This window comes from Meleagris gallopavo, chromosome 8, assembly GCF_000146605.3.
Source record: "Meleagris gallopavo isolate NT-WF06-2002-E0010 breed Aviagen turkey brand Nicholas breeding stock chromosome 8, Turkey_5.1, whole genome shotgun sequence".
Lineage (NCBI taxonomy): Eukaryota > Metazoa > Chordata > Aves > Galliformes > Phasianidae > Meleagris > Meleagris gallopavo.
The window spans coordinates 27,001,582-27,026,896 of record NC_015018.2 but is presented as its reverse complement, the minus strand read 5'-3'; the positions used below and the strand labels follow the sequence as shown (position 1 = coordinate 27,026,896).

Below are 25,315 nucleotides of genomic sequence, written 5' to 3'. Positions count from 1 at the left end.
CCCGGAGCCTTCGTCCAGCGAGGAGACGTGCCATTTCCTCAACGCCATCTTCCTCTTCCTCTTCAGGGAGCTCCGGGACACGGCCTTAGTGAGGAACTGGGTGACCAAAAAGATCAAAGTGGAGTTCGAGGAGCTGCTGCAGACCAAGATGACGGGGAAGGTGTTGGAGGGGCTGAGCCTTCGGGACGTGTATCTGGGCAACGTCCTGCCCGTCTTCAAGGCCGTCCGGCTCATCCGGCCCATGGTGTGCAGCGAGGAGGGCTGTCCCGAGGAGCTGGGCTTCGAGGTGGACCTGGAGTACAACGGCGGCTTCCATCTGGCCATCGACGCAGACCTGGTCTTTGGCAAGTCGGCCTACCTCTTTGTCAAGCTGTCCCGGGTGATGGGCAAGCTGAAGCTGGTCTTCACGCGCCTGCCCTTCACGCACTGGTACTTCTCCTTCATGGATGACCCACTGATCGTCTTCGAAGTCAAGTCGCAGTTTGAAGGGAGGCCCATGCCTCAGCTCACTTCCATCATTGTCAACCAGTTCAAGAAGGTTATCAAGCGCAAGCACACCCTGCCCAATTACAAAATCAGGTAAGAGGTGGCCTGTGCCCAGAACGTTACTTGGGAAGGAGCGTGTCGGAGTTGGTGTTACGTTCTTAGTAGGTAAAGAGAGACTTCTGACCGTATTTCTGCATTTGGGGTGCTTGTGCATCACTTATTGATAAAGCTTTCTATGAAGTTAGGCATGGATTTACAATTGCAACAGGTGGAAAAAGCCATCGCACTGTAAGACTGTGACAAGCCCCAGAACACATAGGACTAAATGCTGAAACAGATGCCAGGAATTCTTGGGTCCTGTCAGGTGTCCAACAACAGGACTGTGATCACCTTTGGGAAAGGCAGAAGGCTGGCTCTGAAGGACAGCATATGGCTTGGGGGTGGCCTTCTGCTGCTGCTAAGCCCCCCTGGCCAGAGCTGTGGCTGATGCTCGTCCAGCGAGACAAGGGTTTTGTTGCTTAATGTGAGACAGGAATAAGCCCTCTCTCTAGGGAATATTTCTGGAATCACATGATAAGCAGTGTCCTTCTCCTTCCGGTTTGCTTTATTTCTTCAGTAATTCTGGTGAAATGTAAAAGTTGATGGGGTAGTGGATGTGTTGTGGTAAAGCTTTGGGGAACTTCTTGGTTTTTTTGTTTTTTTGGGTTGGGTTGGTTTTTTGTTTGTTTTTGGTTTTGGGTTTTTTTTTTTTTTTTTGTAGGCTGAAACGTTTTCTCTCTGTAAAGGCAGATGCTGCAGCACATACAATGCAAAGTTCAGGGATGTTTCTGCAGTAGAAGTGGCAGTTGGCATCATTTTGATTCCACCTTGAGTTCCGATTTGAAAAATCAATACTGCCTTGCCTCTGTCAAGGTATACAATGTTCCCCTTATCTCAAGTATCTTAACACTCTTAGGATACTATGTTTCCTTTCTCTCTGGTTCTCTATTTGTAGTTCTTAGGTGTTCAGGAAGGATTTTTGTTTACTACATTCTTCTCCAATAAGCCTTTTCTCTGAGATTCCTCCGGCATGAGTAACTGAAAATGTCTGTTGAAGTGTAATTAGTAGTGTCATAATTTTTAAAGCCTTTTCAGCTGGTTCTTCTGCAATCTAATTTAGAAGAGTTCTCGTGAAGCTGGATGTGTAAAATATCCAAGATTTGAAGGTCCCCAAAGGGCAGTAAGTAGTTTCTTAAAGTAATGCTGTGCTCCTTTGAGATTTCAGAGTACTGAATTGCTGTCTGGAAGGCCCTGGGCAGCAGTGAAACTGTCGAGCAAGGTTGCTTCCATCCTTTTACTGTTCTGGAAAGAGACTGAAGCTGCTAAATGTGGAAAAGAGTCCAAAGGAGAGGCTGGGAGAGCACAGTCTCAGTGACAGTCAGCGTTCTCAGCGTACCTAGGAAGAGCAAGTAGAGCAAATAATCTTTATGCTCTCCAGACAAGTTTCTAGCCTGTTTGTGGAAGCAATAATGATGTGCTCTTTCTCCTTAGCAGCAGGAGAAAGGCTTCTTTGCTTTTCCCGTGGGAGATTCACTGGACAGCAGGGCTTTGTTTTTGTCTAGATGTAGGGGATCGTCAATATATTTCTCAAATGTTCTGCAGCATTTGGCATGTGGGAGCCACTGGCATGTTAAAGAGACTGGAGGGGATAAAGGGCAGAAGCAGAGCTCAGTGTTTGGGCCAGAAATGAGAAGAAGTCTATGAAGACAGAAGCTAAATGACACTGAGAACAACACAAGACACATAAATTGTTATAAAACTAAGAAGAGTTAACTTATTTTAGAATGTTCTCTTTAACTTGTCAGGAGTTGGGAATTTGAGAATGCTTGAGAGGAAAACATTCTCACAGCTGATTCTCACACTGGATAGTTGGCTTGTTTGTACAGGGTGACAGATGTTCAGTGGTGCCCAACCCTGTGTTTGGTGCTTTGGTCCTCTACATTTTATTTCACATTCTGAATATGAAATTCTGACACACTGTGTTGCAACGAGGGGGAAGGCAGGAGACTGAGCTTAATGCCTGTTAATGAAATTACCTTAAGTAAGGAAGACTGGATCATTGGCATTCTGACTGTTTAGAACTCTGCCTTTGACATTTTGTAGTGGAACTGCAGACCCATTCCTTCATGGGGACCTTTAGGCTCATTATCCATGAACCTTTTGGCTGTCCACATGCACCCAAAATTTTGTGGAGTATATTGTATGAGTTAGTTTAGCTACATCCCAAGACAGCAGAGGTAACTAACAGATAAGTAGTGACAGTGCACTCTTATATGATGGTATAGTTGAGAATTAAGGCATTCAGGCTTATGTGATATGGAGAATTGATTTGGAAAATCTTGTTCCCTGTTAAAAAGATGCAGAACTTGGTATTTTTAATAGACATACTTACATGGCTAATGTATTCTTAGAAATATTCCTTACCAAAGAGTATAAAGAAGTCAGGACAGTTTCACAACTGCTTAATAACCTGCTGCCTTACTTAAAACTTAACGATTTCTCATATACTGGGAATGTGCTTATCCTCTCTCCATTGTTTTCATATGGTCTATATGCTTCTTGTTTAGAACCTGGTGCTTGCTTCTGTGTGTAGTTCAAAGCCTCTTGCTCAAGTAACTGTAAATAAATTTTTGAATAGCAGTAATTACAACCCTGTAAACAAAAGCAATTGGAATGTAGGGAGTTCTCTTTCCAGCTGATTAAAAAGGTTTGTTATCCCAATAGAGTTCAAATTGAGTCCACAAAGGAGTTTTAAGTTTAAGATAAGTGGTGGTAAAATTAAAAATATGCCATTTTTGCTGTCGTCTTCATTAGGCAACTTTTAGAGAGTTATGCTGATGAATGGCTTGAGAACTTCTGCCAGTAGTTGATTTTTTTGAACGCTCTGTAAATAAGTTACAGTAAGACAGATCCCCTTTCTTATGTTATTTAATTGTAGAATACTATACTAGAAAAAGCATTCCCAGATATGTACCAATTTTTAGGCAACAAAGCAGTGATTACCAATACCATCTTCCTCCATATCATCCATTGCCAGGAGTGCCTTTGTGCATTGCACATAGCTGCAGTGTGAATGTGGAGTAAGACCTCGTGCATTCCTGATGCACTCTGAGTATCTATGGGGGAAGTCAATGTAGGACATTGTGTCTCAAAATTCACTATAGCATAGCATGTACAAGTTTCTCTATAAAAGTAATTGAAAAAGGAGGGATGCAGTTTGTCTAAACAAATAAGTAGTGATTTGTGTTTTATTCTAATAGTGTGTAATCTCTTTGCTTTGGCTCTTGAAGAAACGTATTCATATCCGGCGAACGCTCATTTTGAAGCTATTGCCATTCAGTGCAGAGCAGCTATCTCATATGTTGCTTCTAGGTTGCATTCCTAGAAGCAAGGCTGCCAATAAAATTCAGTGAATAGTAGGGTGGTTTTTATTTTTCCAGTCATTGTTGATGAAGGGTCTGTGCAATTCACTTGGAAATAGCAAGAATTATTACTGTTCTATACCTACCTTCAATGCTTTTGTCGCTTTGCTATAGAAATATGAGCAGCTTGCTTTTCTGAAACCTGTGATCTGTTAGAGAAGCATCTTGTGCAAATGTGTTCTTCCTTTTTTTCCAATACACGTGAGCTTTGGTTCACCCTTGAGAAAGGAGATAATTGCAGATCTGCCACTTACCACCAGCTGTGTTCTGTCATCCCAGGATCTCTGCTACTGGCATTCTCTGGATCCAGTGAGTCATACCCACCAGCACACTATGACCCATTGCTGGATTTTTTTATGTAGGCTTCTTTTGCTACAGATGCTAATAGATGCCAGTTACCAGCATGCAGAGTTTATCGAGCACACTGAATCCGAGCTGTCATTTCTCATAGTATGCTCTCAAACTGTTCTGCAGAAGTAGTACCACAGACATTTCTTTTGTTGGTTTTAACTTCTATATTGTGTCCTTTTAATAGTAGGCTAAAGTGGTTAATGCTGGGCTGTGATTACTAGCATTGCCATAGCATACTTAGTGTTTAGAGGCAGGTAGCAAGGGCTGTTTCAAGTGTCTGTCTTCCTGCTCGTTTGTGCTATTGGAGGTGTCACAGGTTCACTTCTTAGTTCTCTAATGAGCTTACACCTTGCTCGTTAACCTGCTTATTGGTGGCAACCTTGATATTTCATGCCAGGTGTGATGTTTTGCTAATTACACTGTATTCACAAGCCTGTTCTTGAGTCAGCTATAGTTCTGTTGGTTTGTACAGGTTCTGATTTCTTTGTGCAGGTTTCAGGGAGCTCTGGTTCTTTCTTCATTTTGGTTGGTGGCTTTTCTTTTTTTTCTTGGCTCTAGGCAACTGAAATACGCATTTCTGTAACACACAGGAAGAGTTTTGTATCTATAAAGGGAAAGGAGGAAGTACTTGCAATTTAGTTTCCCTCCAAAAGTGAATTTCAAAGTATTTCCCCATCAGTGATGTCAAAATTCTGGCAGCCGCTGTTTTGCCCTGAGTTTAAGGTCTTTCAAGTTCATCCATTTAGATCCTAAGCAGCTTAGGTATTGTCAGAGCAGTAGGGGAGTTCTGTGTATTTTAAGAACACTTTGTATCTCTATTCTGTATAGTAAAAAGGAACTCTAACATTTCGGTGTGGATATTAGGTTGTTTGAGAAAGTGCATTTAGCTTGAATTTAATGCATGCTGTCAGAGTGGAGTTGCTCTGTCTTCAGAAGGAATCTCACAAAAGATTACTTCAACATTTTTACGTTTGATATTAATCAAGTGACCACCTGAAGTCTTTTCCAATGTGAATGATCCTTTCAGCTGGTCATTTGCAATATAATTAGTTACGTTAAATAGTTTTCTGCATTGCTTGTAAGCTGGAGCTCTATTGAATGTCAGTGGCAAGAACCATTAGACAAACTTATTTTTAATCTACCATTACAGAATGCAAGTTGAGGGTTACACAGCAGTTTCTTATTTTTGGCAAAACTGAAGCTGAGAAGTGATGCTATTGATTATGGAATGTTTCTTATAATAGAGATGACTTCATAATTTGGCAGTATTGGAAGAAGTATAAAATTAAATATACCTATATTATTTGTAAGATGAAGTTATTCTACCCAGAAATACTCATTGTGAGCATTTCTGATTTAAGAAATCAGCTGCCAGTAGAAATACCTACTTTATAGCTTCTGCAAAGGGGAGGTTCTTTTCCTGAGTGGATTTGTGCTGTAGTTGTGATCTGAGCCTCTCCCACCACTTAGATATGTAGGGATGCACTTATTTGAATGATGTTTTCATTCTGCTAGAAGGAAAGAATTATTATTCTGTTAATATATCACCGTGCCCCTGCCCATTTTAAGCAGAACAATAAAAAAGAGCCTTTTTTTTAAACTCTGCAAAACCGGATGATAGAGAAGCATTGTGGTGGTGTGGGTTTTCAGATTGTTCCAGAGTGGTGATGTTCTAAATGATGCCAGCACAGAGACTTGTTCTGCTGCTGACAGATTGGTAATAATTGGGATCAGTAGATCTGTCTGTAGACAGCAGTTTCATGCTTGGAAGATTATCTTTGTAGTGCATGGACAAGTAATTATTTATTTGTACAGAATGTACATAGAGAAGTGGATCTGCTGGTAAGCTGACACATTGTAAACAAACCTGAGGCCTGGAACCTTAACTATGTGTTTTCTTCTTCTAAGTGCTGCAGGTACAGAAGGGAGCTGTGTACAGTACTGAGCTTTTGTGCCTTCGCTTGGGCACTGGGCCTCAGAGTCGTGTCTGAAGGATCAAGCTGATGTTGCTGCCCAGTGAGAAGGAACACATTTCTTTTGTATTCAGCTGTTGGTTAAAATCATTTTATTTTATATTTTTTCTTAATGAAAGATGAAATACAAAGATTAAAAGTACGACTGTAAAGGTAATTTATTTCGAAGCAAATATCAGTCATGCAGGAGTTGCAGTACCGAACTGTAAGCATCTAACCCACCTCTGAGTTGGGATGTGAGTCAGGCAGGGAGGGATGGTCAAGCACTGGGGTTGGGTTTGTACTGAATAACTGCCTTCAGTACGGGCAGTTCTGTGCTCTTCAGTTTCTATGGATAGGTAAGAGCCTGGGGAAGTTCAATAGGCTGCAGTGGCAGCAGTGTAACTGTGCTGCTCCAGCCGGTGGGAAGCTTGGGCACCGGCTGCTGCTGGAGCTGCTAGTCCTTTCATGCTATGAGTTTCAAAGGGAAACTGCTTGTTCTGCATTCCTGCACAGATTGCCTCAAGTCACCCAGTGTGCTCCTGTGTTTACAGTTCATGTTCACGCTTGTTTGATTTAACACTATTTCAACATTTGACTATTCTTGTTATTATAGGAAACTTTAAATTTAGAACTGCTACTGAGATTAATAAGCTTTATTGCTAAAACGTGTATGAAGGGGACACTGTTACATATGTAAGTGATTTGTTAATTTAATGGATAAGCTGTGCCATCCTGATCTCTAAAATACATCAATTGCTGTAATACAAAACCATTTGCACGGTGATCTCAAACTGCGCTGTTGTCCAGAAGAAAGCAGTGATAGCTGGGAACAAGCAGCTTTTTCAGCAGGTTTTATTCTGGGTGCTGCATCAATATCACCACTTTGTTTGTAACAGTGGGTAAGTTTGCATTTTGGAAATGAGTGTGGTTGTCAGTTTGCATGGCAGGGGCTTGGGGTCATTATTTTGTACAAACATTCCTCAGGGTGACAGTGACATACTAAGCTGAATGTGCAACTGGGGCATTTCTTCAGTGGGGTTGTTTCTGCTATCACTGAGCTTCTAGTTAAAAACTTGCTGCTGAAATGTTGTGCATCTCAGTTCAGAGACACAAGGAAGATGCATACAAATTTTGGAAATGTTTCTTGTCGTTATTTAACTTTACTGTATAAAAATGGCAGTAATTTCAATAGCCAAATAAATCTAGGCTAAAATACAGGCCGTACTTCAAAATGTTCTGTGTGAGATGAGAGAGAGGCTTTTCAACTCTGAGTTGGACTCCAGAGGGCTACTTTTTTTCTTGACTACTTTTTTTTTTATTGTGCAGCTGCTGTAATTTATTTTAGTCTTAGAACTACATGGGAACAGCTTACCTCTATAATTTATTGATTGCACTGTTCAGCTTGTAGCTACGCTGTTGTTCAGCAGGATGGTCTGTGAGGAGCAGTGCACTCAGTCCTCTCCATTAAAGCTGGTTTGTGTAATGGAAATTATTGCTGTGCTAGAACTCCAATATTGTTTTCATGTTTCCAGAGGCTTATCTGATATTGTAAAAATCTGTCTGCAAAAAAGGAATATTGCAGAGATCAGCAGATGATAGAGTTAATCGGACTATTACACATGCTTAGGGACTGTAGTTAGTTGCCAGATATGACTAGCATGAAGTCACATTTGGACAATCAGAAAAGGTTTTTCTTAGAAGAAATTTTGCATTTGTTGAAGTATAAAACTTGCCAGGGCCATTTGAAATAAAATTTAAAAAATACTTTAAAATATTGGGTGAAAATTGATAAATAATTGGTGGATGTCTAATGAAAAACATAGTCCTGTATTTCTATCTTTTCCTTAACCTCGTCTTAATGCTAAACCTCAGTGAATTTTCCTACATTGGTTTTAAACGTCAACATAGTTCTCTAAAATGCCCATTCAGAAGGAAATGGGTACAGCTATGTGGTCTGCTTTTATAATGGCACTAAGTACAAGATTATACTTTGGCACACGGAACGAAGATGTTGATACTTGGAGTAAGAAATAAATGACTTTGCAAACTTTGAAACCTACCCTGCCAGATAGACTTTTACACTGTGTTTTAAATATAAACGCTAAAGTAGGCTTTTGCATGAATAGCAGTTGTGTAGTAAATGAGCTAAAGCATTATTCCTGTTTGCCTTAGCTAAAATAGGATAAGTGGATGTTGAAGATCATAGTCTTGCAGCAACATGATAGAAGCCTTCATGGAATTGTTTGAATCACTGCTGTGAATGATCTGGTGTGGTGAACGCTTCCAAAGCTATTAAACAGGGGAAATGATGTAGTCTGGTTCTGGAAATTTCACAACAGCTTGTTGGGTTTTGTTGTTGTTTTGTTTTCTCGAATAATTCTGTAGACTTCAGGCAATATGGCAGAATAAACAAAACAAAACTTCTGATGTTGCCAAGCAAAGAGCCCAGTGGGTTACAAGGGGAGGTGGGGTGGGAACAGCAGTGTTTGTCAGTAGTATTGTTTTAAAACAATAGCATAAAAACTGAGATTTTTCTGTTCTTTTGAAAGAAGAGCAAATTAGAGAAAATACCCACATTCATTATGGACGTGCTGGGAGAAGGTTATGGTAATTGGAGCAGCTGCTTCTTCCAGAGGTAATCACAAGTCACAGCTAATGTGCCATGAGTGGTGCAGGGTTTGTAAGGTGCAGGAATCCCTGCTGATAATTCATTCTTGCACCCCTTTTCTGTGCATGGTCATCAGCAGCAGTGCTGCAGGGCACATCCAGATAAGACAGCTGTATTATTTGGGCTGCTTTGCTTACAGCAAGGGCTCATTTCTAAACTGCTCTCAGTCACACACCTCCCTAAGCAGAGCTGTCCCCAGCTGGCAAATGTGCTTGGTGGTGTGCCCTCCCCACTGCCACTGTGCAGAGCTGTGGCTGTGGCTGAAATGGGTCCTTGGTTGCTCTGTTTGCAATAGATGTTTTAAGGTGAACCTCAGTCATCCCAGCTTTGCAAAAGGGTACTGTTGGTTGGAGCTAAGCTAGCTTCAACACTTCAGAAGACAGGCAGGGTGTAAATGGGACCATCGTCATGCTGTCAGAAGTGACTAGATCAATGTAAATCGAGGAGAAGCTTTGGTACTTCATGCATTTTTAAAGCTAAATGGAAAGCAGAGTTAAACCTTGCAAGCTATGATATCTAGAATTCAAAATAAACACAAAGAGTTTTTCCACTTCTGGTTTTTGGCTCTCGGAGGCTGCCTTGAGAGTGAAAGGAGGTGATTTTTCTGGCCTCTCCACGAGCTGCCTGAGAGGGTGTCAGTGGTTTTTACAAGGCTGGTGTTTAGGGCAGAGGATCAAAACTCTCCATCTCAGTGGGCGAGTTATGCTCCGAGTTGGGATTTCCCTTTGAACACCAACATCATTTCCTTCTGACCAGAGCTGCACAGAAATGGTATTTGTAGAGAGGCTTGAGACCTCCTTATGGGGGAGTATGTTGTCGAAGTGTGAAAATGCTGGCATTTTGCTAGCAGTGCTTACTGGAACCAGTCTCTATCTGGTTGAAAGTGCAGAGTTCTGGAGTGTCTTTGCTTTGTTTTCATTTGATTGCATCCTGCTGTTGTTGTTGTTTTTGTTCTTCTTGAATGCCTTAAAGGTGCTTGTTGGAATGGCTGCTGAAGCACACCTGCATCTCTCCACCTCTGGAGCAGAGGAGCAGTGGAGCAGAGCCACCACTCAGCCTTCCTGGTTAGGCAGCCGTCCCTGTCCTGTCTCACAGTGACAATTATGGTCTTTCTCATGGTTTGAACCAACAGATGGCTTAATTAAATGTAATTTGAAACAAAATGTAACGAAGCCATAAAAAAAAATCTCCAAAGAAACATGAAAACTCAGGGAAATGAAACAGTTGTTGGCTATGTTTATAAAACTTAGAGTTTGGGAAAATATTTTTGAGATGTGAAGAAATCTGTACGTGATCAAACTTATGGGCTAGGAATGTAAATTTTGATAAGGCTGATTTGAGGTTTCTTTTCCCTTTGCCTGTGGCTATTTCAATACAGAGAGCAACAGCAAGGCTTTCCTTGCCATATCTATGATGACTTCTGTCATATAAACTGGAAAAGAAATCTACCTTTTGTTTTTTCTTCTGAAGAGAGCTATTTCAATATATTTTTGTATATATATATATATATATATAATTTTTTTTTCAATCAGCCATTGTAGAGTGAGTCTTACAGTTTTAAGTATTCCTTTTAAATGTCTGATTTCAGGCGCTTTGGGGATGCTGATACCACTGTAAGGAAGAAGACTGTAGTCTGAATGTAAAATGTATCTGAAGGAAAAAATCCTTCCAACCTGAACTATTCAAAAAAAAAAAAAAGATTTCTTCTGTTTTTTGAGGTCTTGACTTAAAAAGTAACTGTAGTTACATTGAGAGCTTCCACGTATGAGCTTCCCACGTCTATGGCAGAATATCCTGAAACACAGTGGGTGGAGTGCTAGAAGGCATTTGCAGTTTTCCTTAAAACTCCCAAGAAAAGAAGCCTACCCTTATTGTAGTGATTTTCATGGGCTGAGTGTTTTTTAGGTGTGGGTAGAGCTCAAATGAATGGATTTCTGTTGGAGTAAAGACTTATTTAGGGTTGCCGAAGCCCTCAGAATTGGAATCTGGCAGTTGTGGGGCTTTGTTCTTCATGAATTCAGTGGAAGGTGGAGAATTACATTTGCAAAACCTAAATTGCTACTATACAAAAAGAAAAAGAAAAAACCCCCCACCTATTAATTATTGTTTTCAAATAAGACAAGCTCCATGTTTAATCTTCAGTGTGAAGAATGATATCCGCAGTTTGCAGTTTAATGCTAGCAAGCCTAAATGTAAGCTGCTAAGTGCTTTTAAAATCTCGCTGATGTGGTGCCTTTTTAGGAGTAATTGTAATATTTCAGAGTTTTTCTGGTGATAAACTTCAGCCAGAGTTACACACAGTGTAAGAATAGAGGGCTTTTCCTCTGTGGCAGCAATTAGATGTTATTTGGTGTCGATCCATTTTTAAATGCATACATTTTATAAACTCTGAAATTTGTAATTCTGTGAATCAGATTTAAAAAAAAAAAGCCTGTCTCTAGAAGTCACTTTGTATTTTTTATAGTTTAATAAACTTTTTGTATATCCCCAAAAGGAAAAATAACAATTATAAAATTAAAATTAAAAGAGCAAATATCCTTTCCACACTATTTTGGGTATGAAAATCTTTAAGTGGTGTGGAATTAAGGAGAGTAAATTGTTGTTTTACCAACCACAGTTCCATTTCAGATTTTGAATCGTTTTCATATCTTGTGGCAAAAAAATGTCGAAGCTTTGAAATGTGCACAAAATAGAGTTATGGCAAAGAAGTCCACACGTTTAACCAGAGGAGGCTTTTGTGATTTAACATCGCTCTTTTTGCCTTGTTTGTTAAGATTTAAACATTCACATAACGCCTTGTGACATAAATCTGTAACTTTATTTAAAAATTCACAAACTTAGCGATGCTGAATCGTATTTTATGGCAGCGAAGCCGCGCTGGGATTCATAAAACACAAGTGATTAATGTGGGCTTGAACAGAGACCCGTGAGGTTTGAGACCGCTGGCTTACATGTTAAATATCCTTTGTAAAACCAGAGAATGGTTTAAACGTTTCCCAGAACTTATTCTAGAAACATCTCGCTTGTGGACCAAAGCTCTGTTCTCAGTGCTCACCTCCTCCTGCGTTTCGGAATGAAGCTGTAAATCTGCGTACCGAGGTAGGGAATGGGCTGCTGAGAGTTTGTGAATGTCTGCTTGTCTCTGCTGAGCCTTCACAAGGACTTTTGTGCCGGGATTCGGGATGTTCTTGACAGACAATGAACAGAATCACATAAGCCCTGGGTTATCTTTGGCTGGATAGCCTGATATTTAGTTATTTATTTTACATCTGGGTTTTTTCCTCAGTTCCTAATAGATCTCATCACGTGACTGAAAATACTGTATTTAAATAAGTTCTGGGAAAGCGACTCAATTTATCCAATCAGTTTTGCAAACTAAATCGAAGTGTAAAATCTCCTGCCCTCTCCTCCACTAACAGCTGGTTTAAGGAGCACAGAACATACAGTAGTGAACACAAATTGGTGGGAATGTGGATAAGGCTTTTATAAAGTAAAGCAGCAAATTAGTCTCGTTCCTACCACGTAGGTGAGTGTTTGCTGCTCCCCAGCAGAATTGGCAACTAGAAGAGAAAAAGAAGCCATTCAGGGGCTGAACCCCCTCAGATGAAGGGAGCAAGATTGATTTGCTTCTTTCAGATGCAGTTTTGATCTCAGGTGGTGGTGAGAGCAAAGGACCCCCTGAAGTGGCTCAGAAATGCGACATGAATCAAGTGGAGGAGTTCTTAGTGTGCAGGAGACACGCTGGCTGCAGGCAGGGTCTGGAAGCGTTTTTGCTGTGCTTTGTGCATGGAAGGGCTCAGTATGATGCTATTTTAAGTGTATCTTTAATCCTGCCTATTAATTGAGTAACCTTATCTTAATTATCTTTCAGTGTAATCATCTGACCTAATTCCTTATGTGAAATTACCTTTTTTTTTTGGTTGAGCCTTGTGGTATTTGTTGAAACCTTTTTGCTGCTCACCGACTTTTAAATATTTATTTTCATTTGCTAAAACTTGACAAAGCAGGTCAGTGATGTTTCTCTTCTCACAAAGTCACAGTGCTGCTCTTCAACATTTTCTTAATGCTGCACAATTTGAATTTTAGGCTTCTGGCCAAGACAAGACGATCAATTTGTGGAGATATTTTGTTAAATTAAAAACAAATAGAAGTGTCTGATATGAGGCATTTTTAAAAATTGTTAAATGATGTGCCATATCCAAGCAGGATTTTGGAGTGTATGGTGTATGGCTTTTCATATAGCTATAGTGTAGTGGTGGTTTTTTTTTTTCCCCCTCTGTGAAAAAGATGCACAGTTCACAAAGACTTAATAGCTGCCGCTTAAAGACAGGGAGATCTTCCCCTGCCAAACCTGCCTTGTTTCTGATACTTGTTTGGTATTGTGTACAGGTCTGGATTTGTAAAGGAAGCTTTTGGATATATGGATCAAGATAGTGTAATCCTGCTCTGCAGGACAAGGATTCGGGACATGAGTGTGAATTTTTGACCTTGCTGGATAAGAAGAGGCAGCATTAGACCCTACTTGGAATGCAGTGAAAGTTTGCCCAGGAGATCCAGCTAGTAACTCAGTTTAGAAGCTGTAGTTCTTGCAAGTAGCTTTCAGTAACTTTTCCTTGGCGTTGCACTGCCAGCAGAGCCCTACGTTCCCCAAGCCTGTTGCCGTAGCTTGTAACCTTTTCCCCAGCCTGCAGCAATCTAAGGACCCATTGCAGACCCATCTCCTATGGGCTTGTTCTCCAGAGGATACCCCCAGTTTAATGCAAATTTGTTGGTTATGGGTTAAAACTGAGAATCCTGGATTAGTATTTAAAGATAAACAGCCAAGAAGACACCACGCTTTTTTCTCATTCAGGATTTCCAGAGCAAAAGCTTTGAATTCTGGAGAGCAGCTCACCAAAACAGCTTCCCTGAATTGTTACTGTCATTAAGAGCTAAAAGCTTTGATACTTTAATATACAGAAAAATAGCTTTACTTTCATACTAGAAGTGTGCTTTGTTATCCCTGTTGGAAATGCTTGTTTCATAAAACTTTACATTCATTTTGTCAGACAACGGGGTTGCTCTAGGCAGGGAAGTGAGATGCTGCCTGTTCTGTGCTGCTCTGACCCTGGGAGCAGCAGTGCTGTGGCTGCAGGCGTTAGAAGGTAGCGTGACTTTTAGGCTTTCCCTACCAGGGGGGAAAAGCTGGGAGATCATGGGATAGCTGTTAGGGCACGAGGGCCCACATGCCAGTGGATGTAAGTGATGTATTTAGGATTTCTTGCTGAGGATTTTACAAATGACTTTTATTGGTGAGAACGTGAACGTAAACTCTTGTTTGTAACTTAGAAAATTTATTGAGGGCTTTTTCTGTCAATATTTATAGGAAATTTATTTATGTGCTGCACAACCCAAAGTCTAACATATACTCCTAAGTGTTTTGCATGTTACTATAAGTAACTGCATTGACATTTCAGATTTTGTCCTCTCTTCGATTCACTGGTACATTAATTTAAAATGTGTGTATATATATGTATAAAAGAGAATTCAAAATTTTACTTAAAATTATCTTCATCTAGTGAAAGAAAGGCTTGTTCTGGGGATTCTTTCCTCATTCCATGTTGTAACAAAAGATTACAGTGTATGTTGTATATAACACTGTTCTGAAGCTACCACTTTAGAGACTACATCTTTGACTTGACCGAATGTTTGATTACATTATTTTGCTTATTGCATTCTTGCTATTTTCTCAATATTGTAACTAATTTTTTTTTCCCTTCAATATCCTGCAGTCTGATGTGTGTATGTGTATGTCTTATTGATACCAGAAGATAAGGAAGGTGATTGGAACATACTGGACCCTCTCTGTTTTTCCTCCCTCTCCGCCGGAGCTTGTGTTCCAGCAGCTTGCTGAGGGCCTGGTGCTGATCACTGGTCTAGGGTTCCCAAATAAAGCTATTAAGCTATTTTTGGAAGACCTTTTGGAGCAGTTCATAGATAGCTGTGGACTAATGGAAAAGGTGGATTTTTGTTGGTTTTTTTTATTCCTTGCACTCTTGCCTGTGCTTTTGAAAATTAAGTTCTTATTGTGCTGAAAAATCAGAAATGTACAAGTAATGACTCAATCAAAACATGGCATTATTTTTGCAGCCTAGTTATCTAACAGATCCTTTTTTTCTGAACAAAATCTGACTAGGATCTGTTTCCAAGGAGGAAAATCGTTCTTAAAAGGGAGAGGATGCTGCTGCTCATATCAGGAGCAAGAGTTCCGTGGCAGGGTTGTGCTGGGGTTCAACTTGTGTTGGAGATGCCACAGCAGCAATGCTTCTTCCAGTTTGTAGAGTGGGAATGGTGGTGGTATTTTTCTCTTTTTTCTAGTTATTACTATTTGTTTATAACTTTACCTTGAAGTTCTAGAATTATTAAGTAGCATATCAAACCAAATAGAAAACACATACGGAGTATTTGGGGCTGGTAGGTTATGGTACACTGAAATCTAAACCATAGCCACTGTGATCTAAGTGCTTCGTATTTTTTCACACAAAATAATTGTATAAAGTTTTAAAATCAGAGTGTTTTGAATTGTCCAACTTTAAAGCTGCCTTCTTTCTGGAGAAGCTAATGAGAGAGAAACTTGGAATGAAATTAAAGCTAGAAATTGAATTGGATATATAAAAACAAATGGTTGTGTTAAGATGGACTTATTTACGAGGAGAACAAAAGAAATGTCTCTCTCATGGCTCTCTGAGGCTGGTGCTGGTACAGAACTGAAGCACTCTGAACCAGAGTGCTGGGCTCCCTCCTGAAGAGTGTCGACCGTCAAAGGGCACTTTGTGATTTATTTGAATTTCTGAGACTCCACTTCAGATCCGTGTGACTGTTTCCTGAACATATTGTGATCTCTGAATGTGACAAGCAGATGCTTCTGATGGCTAAGCAAACAGTGTTTGTGAAAGACTTCTTTCTTATGAAATAGCAGATACATCCTGCAGGCAGCGATGTTCCTACATTGCTATTTGCAAGTCATCTCTGCAGAAATACTGGAAGGCTGTGTCAGTGATAGAATGGAAAACCAAGCACTAGAAAGTGGTAGGAAATTAGCACTAAGTCAAAATGGAAAGAAGAAATTCCCTAGGAGTGCTTTCTCAAATGCTTCATGTAACTAGTGCAGCAGATTCCATAATATTTTTCTGTTTCCAAGGACAAGCCCTTGCTGCCTGCCCTTGGATGCTGTCCGTGTCCCGTGCTGGAGCAGGGGCAAGTGAGAAGGGAAGGCTGTGCTCAGAAATCAGCATACTCTGCTCAGAAAGAGCAAATTGTGTGGTGAGACAGTGCTTGTAAAACCTTAAGCGTTTTGAACACGTACTGCTTTCCATAAGAGTCGCGTGCAGTGATGAGGGAAATAAGGCTCAAGGGAAAAAAAAAAAAACAACAAAACGTTTCCTGTGTTTTCATTGTAGTTCCAGGAGATGGGAAGAAAAGAACAGTTACATGCTTTTCACAGAATGAAAGAAGCGCTGATCTGCGTAACTAAACTGTGCTGCTCTTTTAGGATTCTTCACTCATTGCATTAACACTGAAACAATTTAGGGTTTAGTATCTCAATATTTTTTTCACCTTTGAAAACAGTGATGGTTTTTGCTATTGATGAACTTAGAATAAAGACCTGTTAAGGCATTTTGTACAAAAAGGACTCTCGTATCGTAACATTTGCAGTCCTGAACGTGTTCTGTGGGATTTGCCTTGTTCTCAGAATAGTCAGTGCTAGTAAATGTAACTCAGATTACATATTGCAGTGAAGGTTCTTTACACGTTCTCTAGTCTTGTGCTTCAGAAATTTTTATTAACGTTTTATTCCTTTTGAGCAATAAATATGCAGGAACAGCAGTTTTTCTCTTGTGGAGTATTAAAGGTTCTTTTCGATCCCGTTGCCACTTCATAACATGTGTGTTAATCTGGTTTATGTAATTTGAATTCTCTTCTGCATTTTTCAGGTACAAGCCTTTCTTTCCATTTCAAGTGTCGTCACCTGATGAGTATGAAGATCGAGACCTCTGTATACAGGATTTACCACTGACAGAAGGTCGACTAAAAGTCACATTAATTGAATGTACAAGGTATCTATTGTGGTCTTTTGCTTATCTTTATTAAGCAAATATGCTTCTTAATCATAGTAATGATAGCTGTACTGATTCAAGAAGTGGCATCTTTGGTGTAATGATTGAACTCCAGTTAGAAATATATTTTGAAAATAAAAATGAACAAATGGAATTTGCTGCAAGTTTGAGGCACTTCTTCACTGTGTGCATACAAATAGATTTTGATTTTTTATGAATTTAGTCTAGTTAGAGGCTCCTGTTTTCTTCTAGTTTGGCACACCTAATTATGAATCTCTTTCAGGACAGTCTAAATGTTGTAATTATCCTATTGTATTGTGCTGTAAGCACAGGGGAATAATTGTTTCATTCGGTTTTGCTTTGATCCAAATAACTTTCATGAAGCATAACTTACTGCCTTTCCACTGAACAAAATAATGGAAACGAACAAAATCTATTTTCTTTCTTTACTGAAGAGAAAACTGTTCTCTTTAAAACTGGACCAAGAGTGCAGGCTTCTTGTTTTGTTTGTTTTTGTCAGACCTCTTAGTTCCTGGTTTGTGTTAGATCTTATCTTAGTAGTGCTTAGGCTTTGATCTATCCTTGTGCCATTCTGCTCCTTATGAACTAAACACTGGTTTATGCTGGTGTTATTTTTAACTCTTCATTAGTTATATTACCATGTGAGTTCCATTTAGCGTGCCTTTTTTTTTTCTTCTGTAGCCTTGTACAACTATGTTGGAACTGTATTTGCTGTAATAATGGCTTTTATCAGTGCTACTTACCATTCAAAACAAGCTTATTTCTAGAAAGTGTTATACTTCAAAGAACTGTGTGGGGCACAGCAGTGATCTTTAACACTTTTTTAGAAACAATTTCTGCTTACCTGAGTTCCAAGCTTTGTGATATGTTCTCTATGAGCAAGTCAGTAATTCTAAATGACTTGGTACATTCCTTGGCTGCTAAGAACTGTTCCTCTTCACCCATACCGAGTAAGGGATCTCAACCTCTTCACAGGCAGTCTCTAATTTCAATCCAGTAGTGTGCTTGTTTTTATTCTGATAGGACTCAAAATAACTACTTTTGAGCTCTGTGCAGTTGTTTTGACTTTGGAAAGTCACTTTTAAGTACTTTGTCTTTCCTGAATATGAAATGCTGTGTAACATTGCCAGCATATCAGTGATGTTTTCTTTCTTTCCGTTACCTTCTAGAAGCCAGATTGTTCAGTTTGACATCATCATATGACCTTTCAGTATTTTCAGCTGTCACAGATGCTTATCAGATGGCAGAGAGAGGATGCAGTTGCTGGCTTGTCAGGCCTTTTAAGCTTCAGGTCTGATTTAATCTGACTCTTTTATGCTGCTTGGAATTTCTAGACACACGCTTGAGCAGACACATCTCAATCTAGATGTCTGTCTTTTGGTCCTTTTGTAATTCCTCAGATCTTCCAAGTGTCCATCCTTCTTTGAAATTAAGCTTCTACAGCTGTGATCTGTAGAATGCCCCTGGAAGCATATCTCTTCCTTACTTTGTAGCTGAAGATATTTGTGAGCTGAAAGGCATGTAAAAGATTTTGGAAGTAAAGGAAGAAATACAAAATGCGCATAAATGTAACGGTCAGAATTTCCCTTTTTCATAATCACCGTGTGTGAAAGTTGTCTGGGACTGTTGGGAAGGGTTCTTTTACTGAGCAGCACTGTATGCAAGCACACAAAGGGTTTTTTCCCCCATCTGCCACTGGGACCTTTGCACATTTTTTTGGGATTTTTGTCTTCAGAGACTTAAAGTGAGCCTTGTACCTTGCTACTGACCAGTGTTTGCTTTTCCCTGACTTCAGTTCTTCAGGTGAAGGTGCTCTGAGGTCACTGAATCTTCAAGAGCACCTTCTGTCACAGGCAGAGTGCCCCAAGGGGCCTGTACTATAGGTTCTATATGAATGAGCTCATAGAAGCCCAGTCACTCTTTGCTAATGAGAACTTCTAAGCTGTTCTGTTTAGAACAGTTTAACTGTTACCTGACAGTTTTTGGTCTTGACAGTCTTCTCACTTCCAGAATAACATCTCTCTGACTTCTGAATTTTTTTCCATTTTTTTGCTCAATGCCTCAGAAGGCTTTTATATCCTTTCTCCATATTGTAACAGTGACAAACATGAATGACAGAAGCTTTATGTCAATCACTGCATGGAGGAGTAGGTCAGTTTCTGTTCTCATGCTTAACAGTTAAATCTTGAACAGCAGTGGTGACACTATCGTGATGGCACAATTTGCACTCTTCCTATATTAGACAGATCTGGCTTAATTTTATTTTTTCTTCACAGAACCAAATACTTGAAATTAGAAAAGTGCAGTTGTCATTTTAAAGATTGTTTTTTTTCTGCATCTTAATGCAAAATTAAGGAAAGAATGGCCTCAACTGGCATAAATAAGAAATACAATCTTTGCCTGATCTGCTGAAAACGTGTTTTTGTGGTTGCAGTGCGTTCATTCCCATTAACTCTCAGAAATCATTCACTGCAAAAACGTTATCAGCAGGTAAAAACCTTTTGCATCCTGACAGTAAAGGTCATTCTATGAAAGAGGAAAGAAATCAGACCAACAGTTACAATATTTTAGGGAAAGAGAAGGACAAAGCGACATGTCCCATATAAGTTTTTTCTTTTTTTTGAGATTATCTGTGGAGGAAGTCTAAAAAAATCTATCAACTCTAATAAAACTATGCCATAATGTGAGCTATTAAAATGAGCATTTATATTAACTAAGTGGCAATTTAATCACATATCCTTATTGATTCATTGTAACTAAAGAAAGCTACAAAATTTGTATCAGAACATCTTTCTTAAACCCTTTCAGACACATTTACGAATCTTATGTCTGTGAGGTATAGATATCAGTTCAATATGCTGTAGTTCTGGGTGTGCTGTGGGACAATCTTTATCTTTTTCTGTGGTTGCATTAAAGAACACAGTACCTCTGCTTGCATGCTAGTAGAAATGTTATTAAAACAAAAACTTCCTTACTGTCAAAGCAGTTAAAATTTCCCCTTTGTCTTCCTGAATATGGAAATTGGATTCCAAACTCCAGCATGAAGCATCCATGGACAGTACTGCTCATTAGAAATGAAGGAAGTATTTTTGCTCGCCTGTGATACATTTCTTCAAGTGGGGTGTTGGCAGCCTAATGTCATCTCTGTCCTCTGCCTGTCTCCTCTGAAGTTTGGAGACCAGAAAAAATGAATGCAGCCAGTGACCAGCTGTGGAAAAACTTGAATGAAGTGGCTGGTAGAAATGAGAGACTCATTGTGGTGTAGGCACAGAAGAAAAAGTGCGTTACTTAAAAGCAGCTGCTAAAAACAGAACAGAACATCCATGGAGGGTTGCAGGGGATGGCTTTGAAATAAGCAAAAAAGATGGGATTTGGTCAGTTTAAGTAACCTTGAACAAACTTAGTCTTGTCGAGAGACAATTCTTAATCAGTTTGGTCTGAGAAAAAAAATCTCTATTTACTGTAATTGATCCAGTGGTATTTAGATAAACAAGTGCTGAGAGCCAATCTGGAAATAAGGTTGACATCTGTTCTTTGTAGTGTTTCAGTAGAGAATGGGCAAGTGTGCCAACTTCACATCTGAGGTTGGTATTAAGGATGCAGGGACTAACACTGAGCCACAAACATCTGATGCTTTGTACACCAAGCGTGCTGGGTACAAGCCCAGTGCAAGTGTGGAAAGTTGAGCAACAGCAAGGATCCTCAACTATCATTTTGCCTACACACTTATTCACATCCAAGCAGTTAAACAAATACTTTGTAGAGAGATATACAAAAGGAATACTTAATTCCCTTTGCTGCAACGCATGTTAGAGAGCTATTGTAGACAGAGAGATGCTTTACCTTGGGATTAGTTTGATTTCACCAATTCTAGTTGTTGGTTATGTTTGCTTTCAATTATTTTACTTAATTATAAAAATATTAACACATTTCCACATCTGGAAGTCTATGCACTCTTTGATCCTGCCTACTTAACCTAGAAACATTATTTAAGAGCACAAACAGAGAACTGGTATGGTTTTCTCAGTTTTCATCTCCATCATCTAAAGAGATGTATAAAACAGATAAAAGTATCTCAATCACAAATAAGATACTTTGGCTGATTGCTTAGAAACTGTCAAAGTTTATAGAAAAACAGCTCCCTTGAAAGAATGTAATTTGTTTGTTTTTATTCCAAAATATTTATCCAATTCCAGCTACTGTGAGATAAAACTGTGTATAAGTTAAGTGCTCTTATGAATCCTAAAAGCCATTGTTTGTTTCTTTCCCCATTTTGTAGTACTGGTATCCAACTGAAAGGCTTTGTAGCCTTCTGGAATAGTGTATGATGCATAAAAAACCTCTTCTGCTTGTTATGAGTGTATCAAAAGAATTGCAGATAGGAGAGGATTCTAATTCAGCAAAACAGACACAAATAAACAGTGACTTTAATACTACAGTAACACGCTTCCAAACCAAGAAAAGCAGTTGTATGCTGTCAGTCTAGGACTCAAGTTGCTATGTTTATTTATAAGTTGTCATTGTCTAGGAAAGTACTCATCTTCCAACTGAACGTTTAAGAAAACAGAAGTCCTAGCTAAAATTTTGAAATGATTTACGGCACATATAGAATTCTTCCACTAGAGGGTGGCAGTGCCTTGCCTTTTGTGAATTGCTTACGTGGGCTTGTGTTTGTGCATACAGAAAACAGTGCACAGGGGGTGGATAAGGGAAGAACAGTGACTTTAGCATGATATCTGGGCTGTGTAATAGTGTTACAATTCTTACTACAGGCTTTTCTGTTTCAGGTTATTTATATTTGGATCCTATGAAAAGGAAACAAATGTTCATTGCACAATGGAGCTGAGCAGTAGTATTTGGGAAGAAAAATCAAGGAGTTCTATTAAAACGGTAAAATGGATATAATCTTTGTATGTTGCAGTGTGTCTTATGGTCTTACGTTGTTTAGACAGTGTGTCTTCTGGGCAGTCAAATGGGTGATGTAGCAGGAAGAAAACACTGAAAACACAACTGAACTGAAAACATGTTGTTTTCTTTTTAATCCATATTTTTTTGACTGTCAATTTGACGTGTATGGATAGCATCATGCTCAGTTATCACAACTGTGCTTGATAATTAATATATGCAAATTAGGTTTCAAGCACATTTTCAATTGTTATCCGCATTAGAGCAAACAGTTTAAAATGTGCATTTGTAGACCTGTTGCATTTGGGTGAGGCAATGTGTAGAGGTTCACCTGTCTTTCATTATGCAGTAGTGTATTCCTTTCTGACTTGAGTACTGAAGATATGTGCTCAAAGGGTAATTCATCACCAATTTCCTGCTTTCGTCTACATTTTGACAAAATGTGGAGGGAATTGCTATGTATCTCTAACTTTTTCTAGAGCATATGAATCCTACCATGTCTGCTAAAGAAAAATACTTTTAAAACTGTGCAAATATAGGACATAGTATTATTAGTGGTATTGTAAGTTAATCTTTTATTATCATGCTTGATAACATGAATTTAGCAGCACACAACCTACAAAATACATTTCTTTTGCATATGTGGGAGGAATGACATTGCCTCTCTTCTTCAAAACAAGAGGTGCAATATATGAGAGCCTTAATGTTTCACATCAGAGATATTGTGGTAGTTATCAAACTGAACTTAGGCTGAGCAGAGTAAGTATTGTGCCTACTGAAAACAACAGAAGCTTTACAAAGACTTCATCTTAACAACTGGCTTGATAAAAAGAAATCACTGGAATGAAAATCAGTGTTATGCATTTTATCTTCTACTGTCTGAGTTCAGCTCTCTTAAGCTCTGTGCATTATATTTGACTGCAGTTCTAGAGTTCAGCGTTGTTTTCTGGCTGGAGCAGCCAGAATCTGGAATATCTCTTCAATCTCTGTGATTAAATTCCATTTTGTGTTGCTTTTAAAACTCCTTGTGACAACAGCTGTGAAACTTGTTCTCAGCTTACTTATACTGTTATCCCTATGTCTGAGCATCAGAAAGACAATTGCTTCCCATTGTCCTAGCTACTGTATTTTCAGTCAAGTGAACAATGTGAGTGGTTGACCAGAGACTCACTCTAGCTCTTTTAGCCACCTTGAGCATCCGTTGCAAGCACCTTTCTGAGTACAGCATGCAGGAGGTGGGCAGGGAAGGCACAAGCAGGGAGGAAGCCAGTAGTTGGCACGCAGGCAGAGAAACTTCTGAGGAAGTTTTAAGAGCCTGGTTTGGCAGCCAAACATCACAGAAAACAGTGGTAGTTCCTAGAGCTATCTCCATCTATACCAGCTCCTGGCACTGTGAGGGCTGTTTGGCTGTGAATTAGTGTGTTAGCTCCCTGAGCTCATTTGCTGCATGTTAGCATCTGTGCCAGAGCAATTTCAGACCGTGTTCTTCGCTCTCGTTAGCGGGCAATGTGGCATTGGTGTGTTTGTGACAGCAGATGGCAGTAGAACTAAACTGGTGGTAGGCGGAAAGACACGTTTAAAACCGCAGAAAAGTACTTGGGCTGACGTTGTTTGAGCACCTGAAACGAAATGACAGGCTTTCAAGTTTTCCATTCTTAAGAATTATGACTTGAGATGTAAGGAAGTTTGAGTAGCTGTGTCCTCTGCTGTCCCATCACCGCCTGCTGAGAGCAGTGGCTCCTTGGTGTGAGCTGCTGGACCTGTAGCTGCACTGTCAGTGTGGGGAACTCATTGTGTTCAACCACCTTGAACTTTATGCTACTGAAGAGGTAAACTAACTTTAGGATCCTGGTTCTAAAGATCTTGATTATGGTTGAATACTGAAACTAAAAGTTAGCACCTTGCAAAGCCAGTTTGCTATGCAACTTCTATTTATCATGTTTAATACAATCATGGGGGTCTCTTTTCCTTAGAAAATCAGTTCAAATATGCAAGTTAAGTTAAAAAATATTAGGAGACTTTGCTGGATAGCAATAGAATTGCCAAGTCCCTCAATAGAATTAGAAATGTTGCAAACGTGCTTAGGTTTGGAACTGACTTTTCTGAGAAATTGCAACTGTGTGAAGTCTTTCTCACATTAAATCCTCCTTTTAATTGACATGTCTGCAATAATTAATTGAGATGAAGCTGTTAAAATGAATATCAGAAATTACGGAGGAGAAATGATAGACTAAGTTGAAGTGAAAAATAGTTCAGTTCTGATTTAAACGTTTGCTTTGTTGTAGTATCATATAGGCATGAGAATACATTCATTGAGGCAGACAGCATTCTACAAATTTCCTGAGGAAAATTCTCCTAACTTTCTGCACTTATTGGCATTTTCATTCTTTTTATTATACTAGTAGTAGTGATAAAAGATTAGACAGGTTTAATACTTCATCATAATCTTGGTGAGACTTTAATCTTATCCATTATTTGTGGGATATTAGCAGATGTCAAAATTGCTTTTGAAAAAGAAGTGCTGTGTTAGTGAACGTATCTGGACGATTACTGAAGTATCTGTTGTAATTCAAAGATGTTTCTTCTAAGCTATTTACCAAATCAGTCTGAAATACCAATAAAACTTCAGAGAAATGATTTGGCACATTCCCGTGTGACACGTAAACATTCTTAAATACTTCAATTAGTAGTGTTGCTGCTGGAATTAACTTTAATCACTGCATTGCTATGGGACAATTATTTATGGATAGGATATAGTCATTAGACAGCATTAGCAGCACTGGATTACTAGACAGGTGTTCCACAGCTAAAAGTGTACTTATGTGTGCATCTAAATACTAGCCAGCACTTACAGACTGGGGAAAAAAAAAAGTTTTATTGTTTCTGATAATGTAGAGTGATAGAGGGAAGGTTCTGGACTGCAAGATGAAATGTATCTGTTCTATGTATTGTTGGGTATTTTTTTGCTTTGTTTTTGCAATAGAAATTCAGAAGCATAAGATAATTGCTGTCGATTGTGAAATAATGAAGCTAGATAATCTAAGACAGATACGAGGGAATATGTCTTAAATTCTGATTTCAAAGTAACAGGCTCCTTCAGGTTGCACTACAGGAACGTGCACGCTTCTGTTGTCTTAAAGGCAGCAAGTGTGGGTGGGAGGGTACTTTGATTGGGGTTTTATCTGTGTGGTTTTTTTTTAATAATATTTTTTCAAATCCCACTTGCTCTTTTCTGTGTACGTTCAGAGGTCAGCACCGAAGTAACTGAGGGTAAGGGCAGTGCCATCTGCTTCTCAGTACGTTCTGAGTTTGTATGTCCACATAATACACGGACCACAGTCTTTGCTGTTTGTGGGAGGTGATTCTGGCAGC

General features: G+C 39.3%; 1 protein-coding gene across 1 annotated transcript in view; it reads left to right on the top strand.

Moving 5' to 3' along the window:
* The first annotated feature begins 6 nt into the window (after window positions 1-6).
* PDZD8 (PDZ domain containing 8) overlaps window positions 7-25,315 on the top strand; it is a 32,638-nt gene continuing 7,329 nt past the window's right edge. The window contains exons 1-3 of the mRNA XM_010714768.3: window positions 7-579; window positions 16,895-17,017; window positions 21,826-21,928. Of these exons, the coding sequence (XP_010713070.1) occupies window positions 149-579; window positions 16,895-17,017; window positions 21,826-21,928 (657 nt within the window). The 5' untranslated portion in view covers window positions 7-148. The remainder of the gene's footprint in view (window positions 580-16,894; window positions 17,018-21,825; window positions 21,929-25,315) is intronic.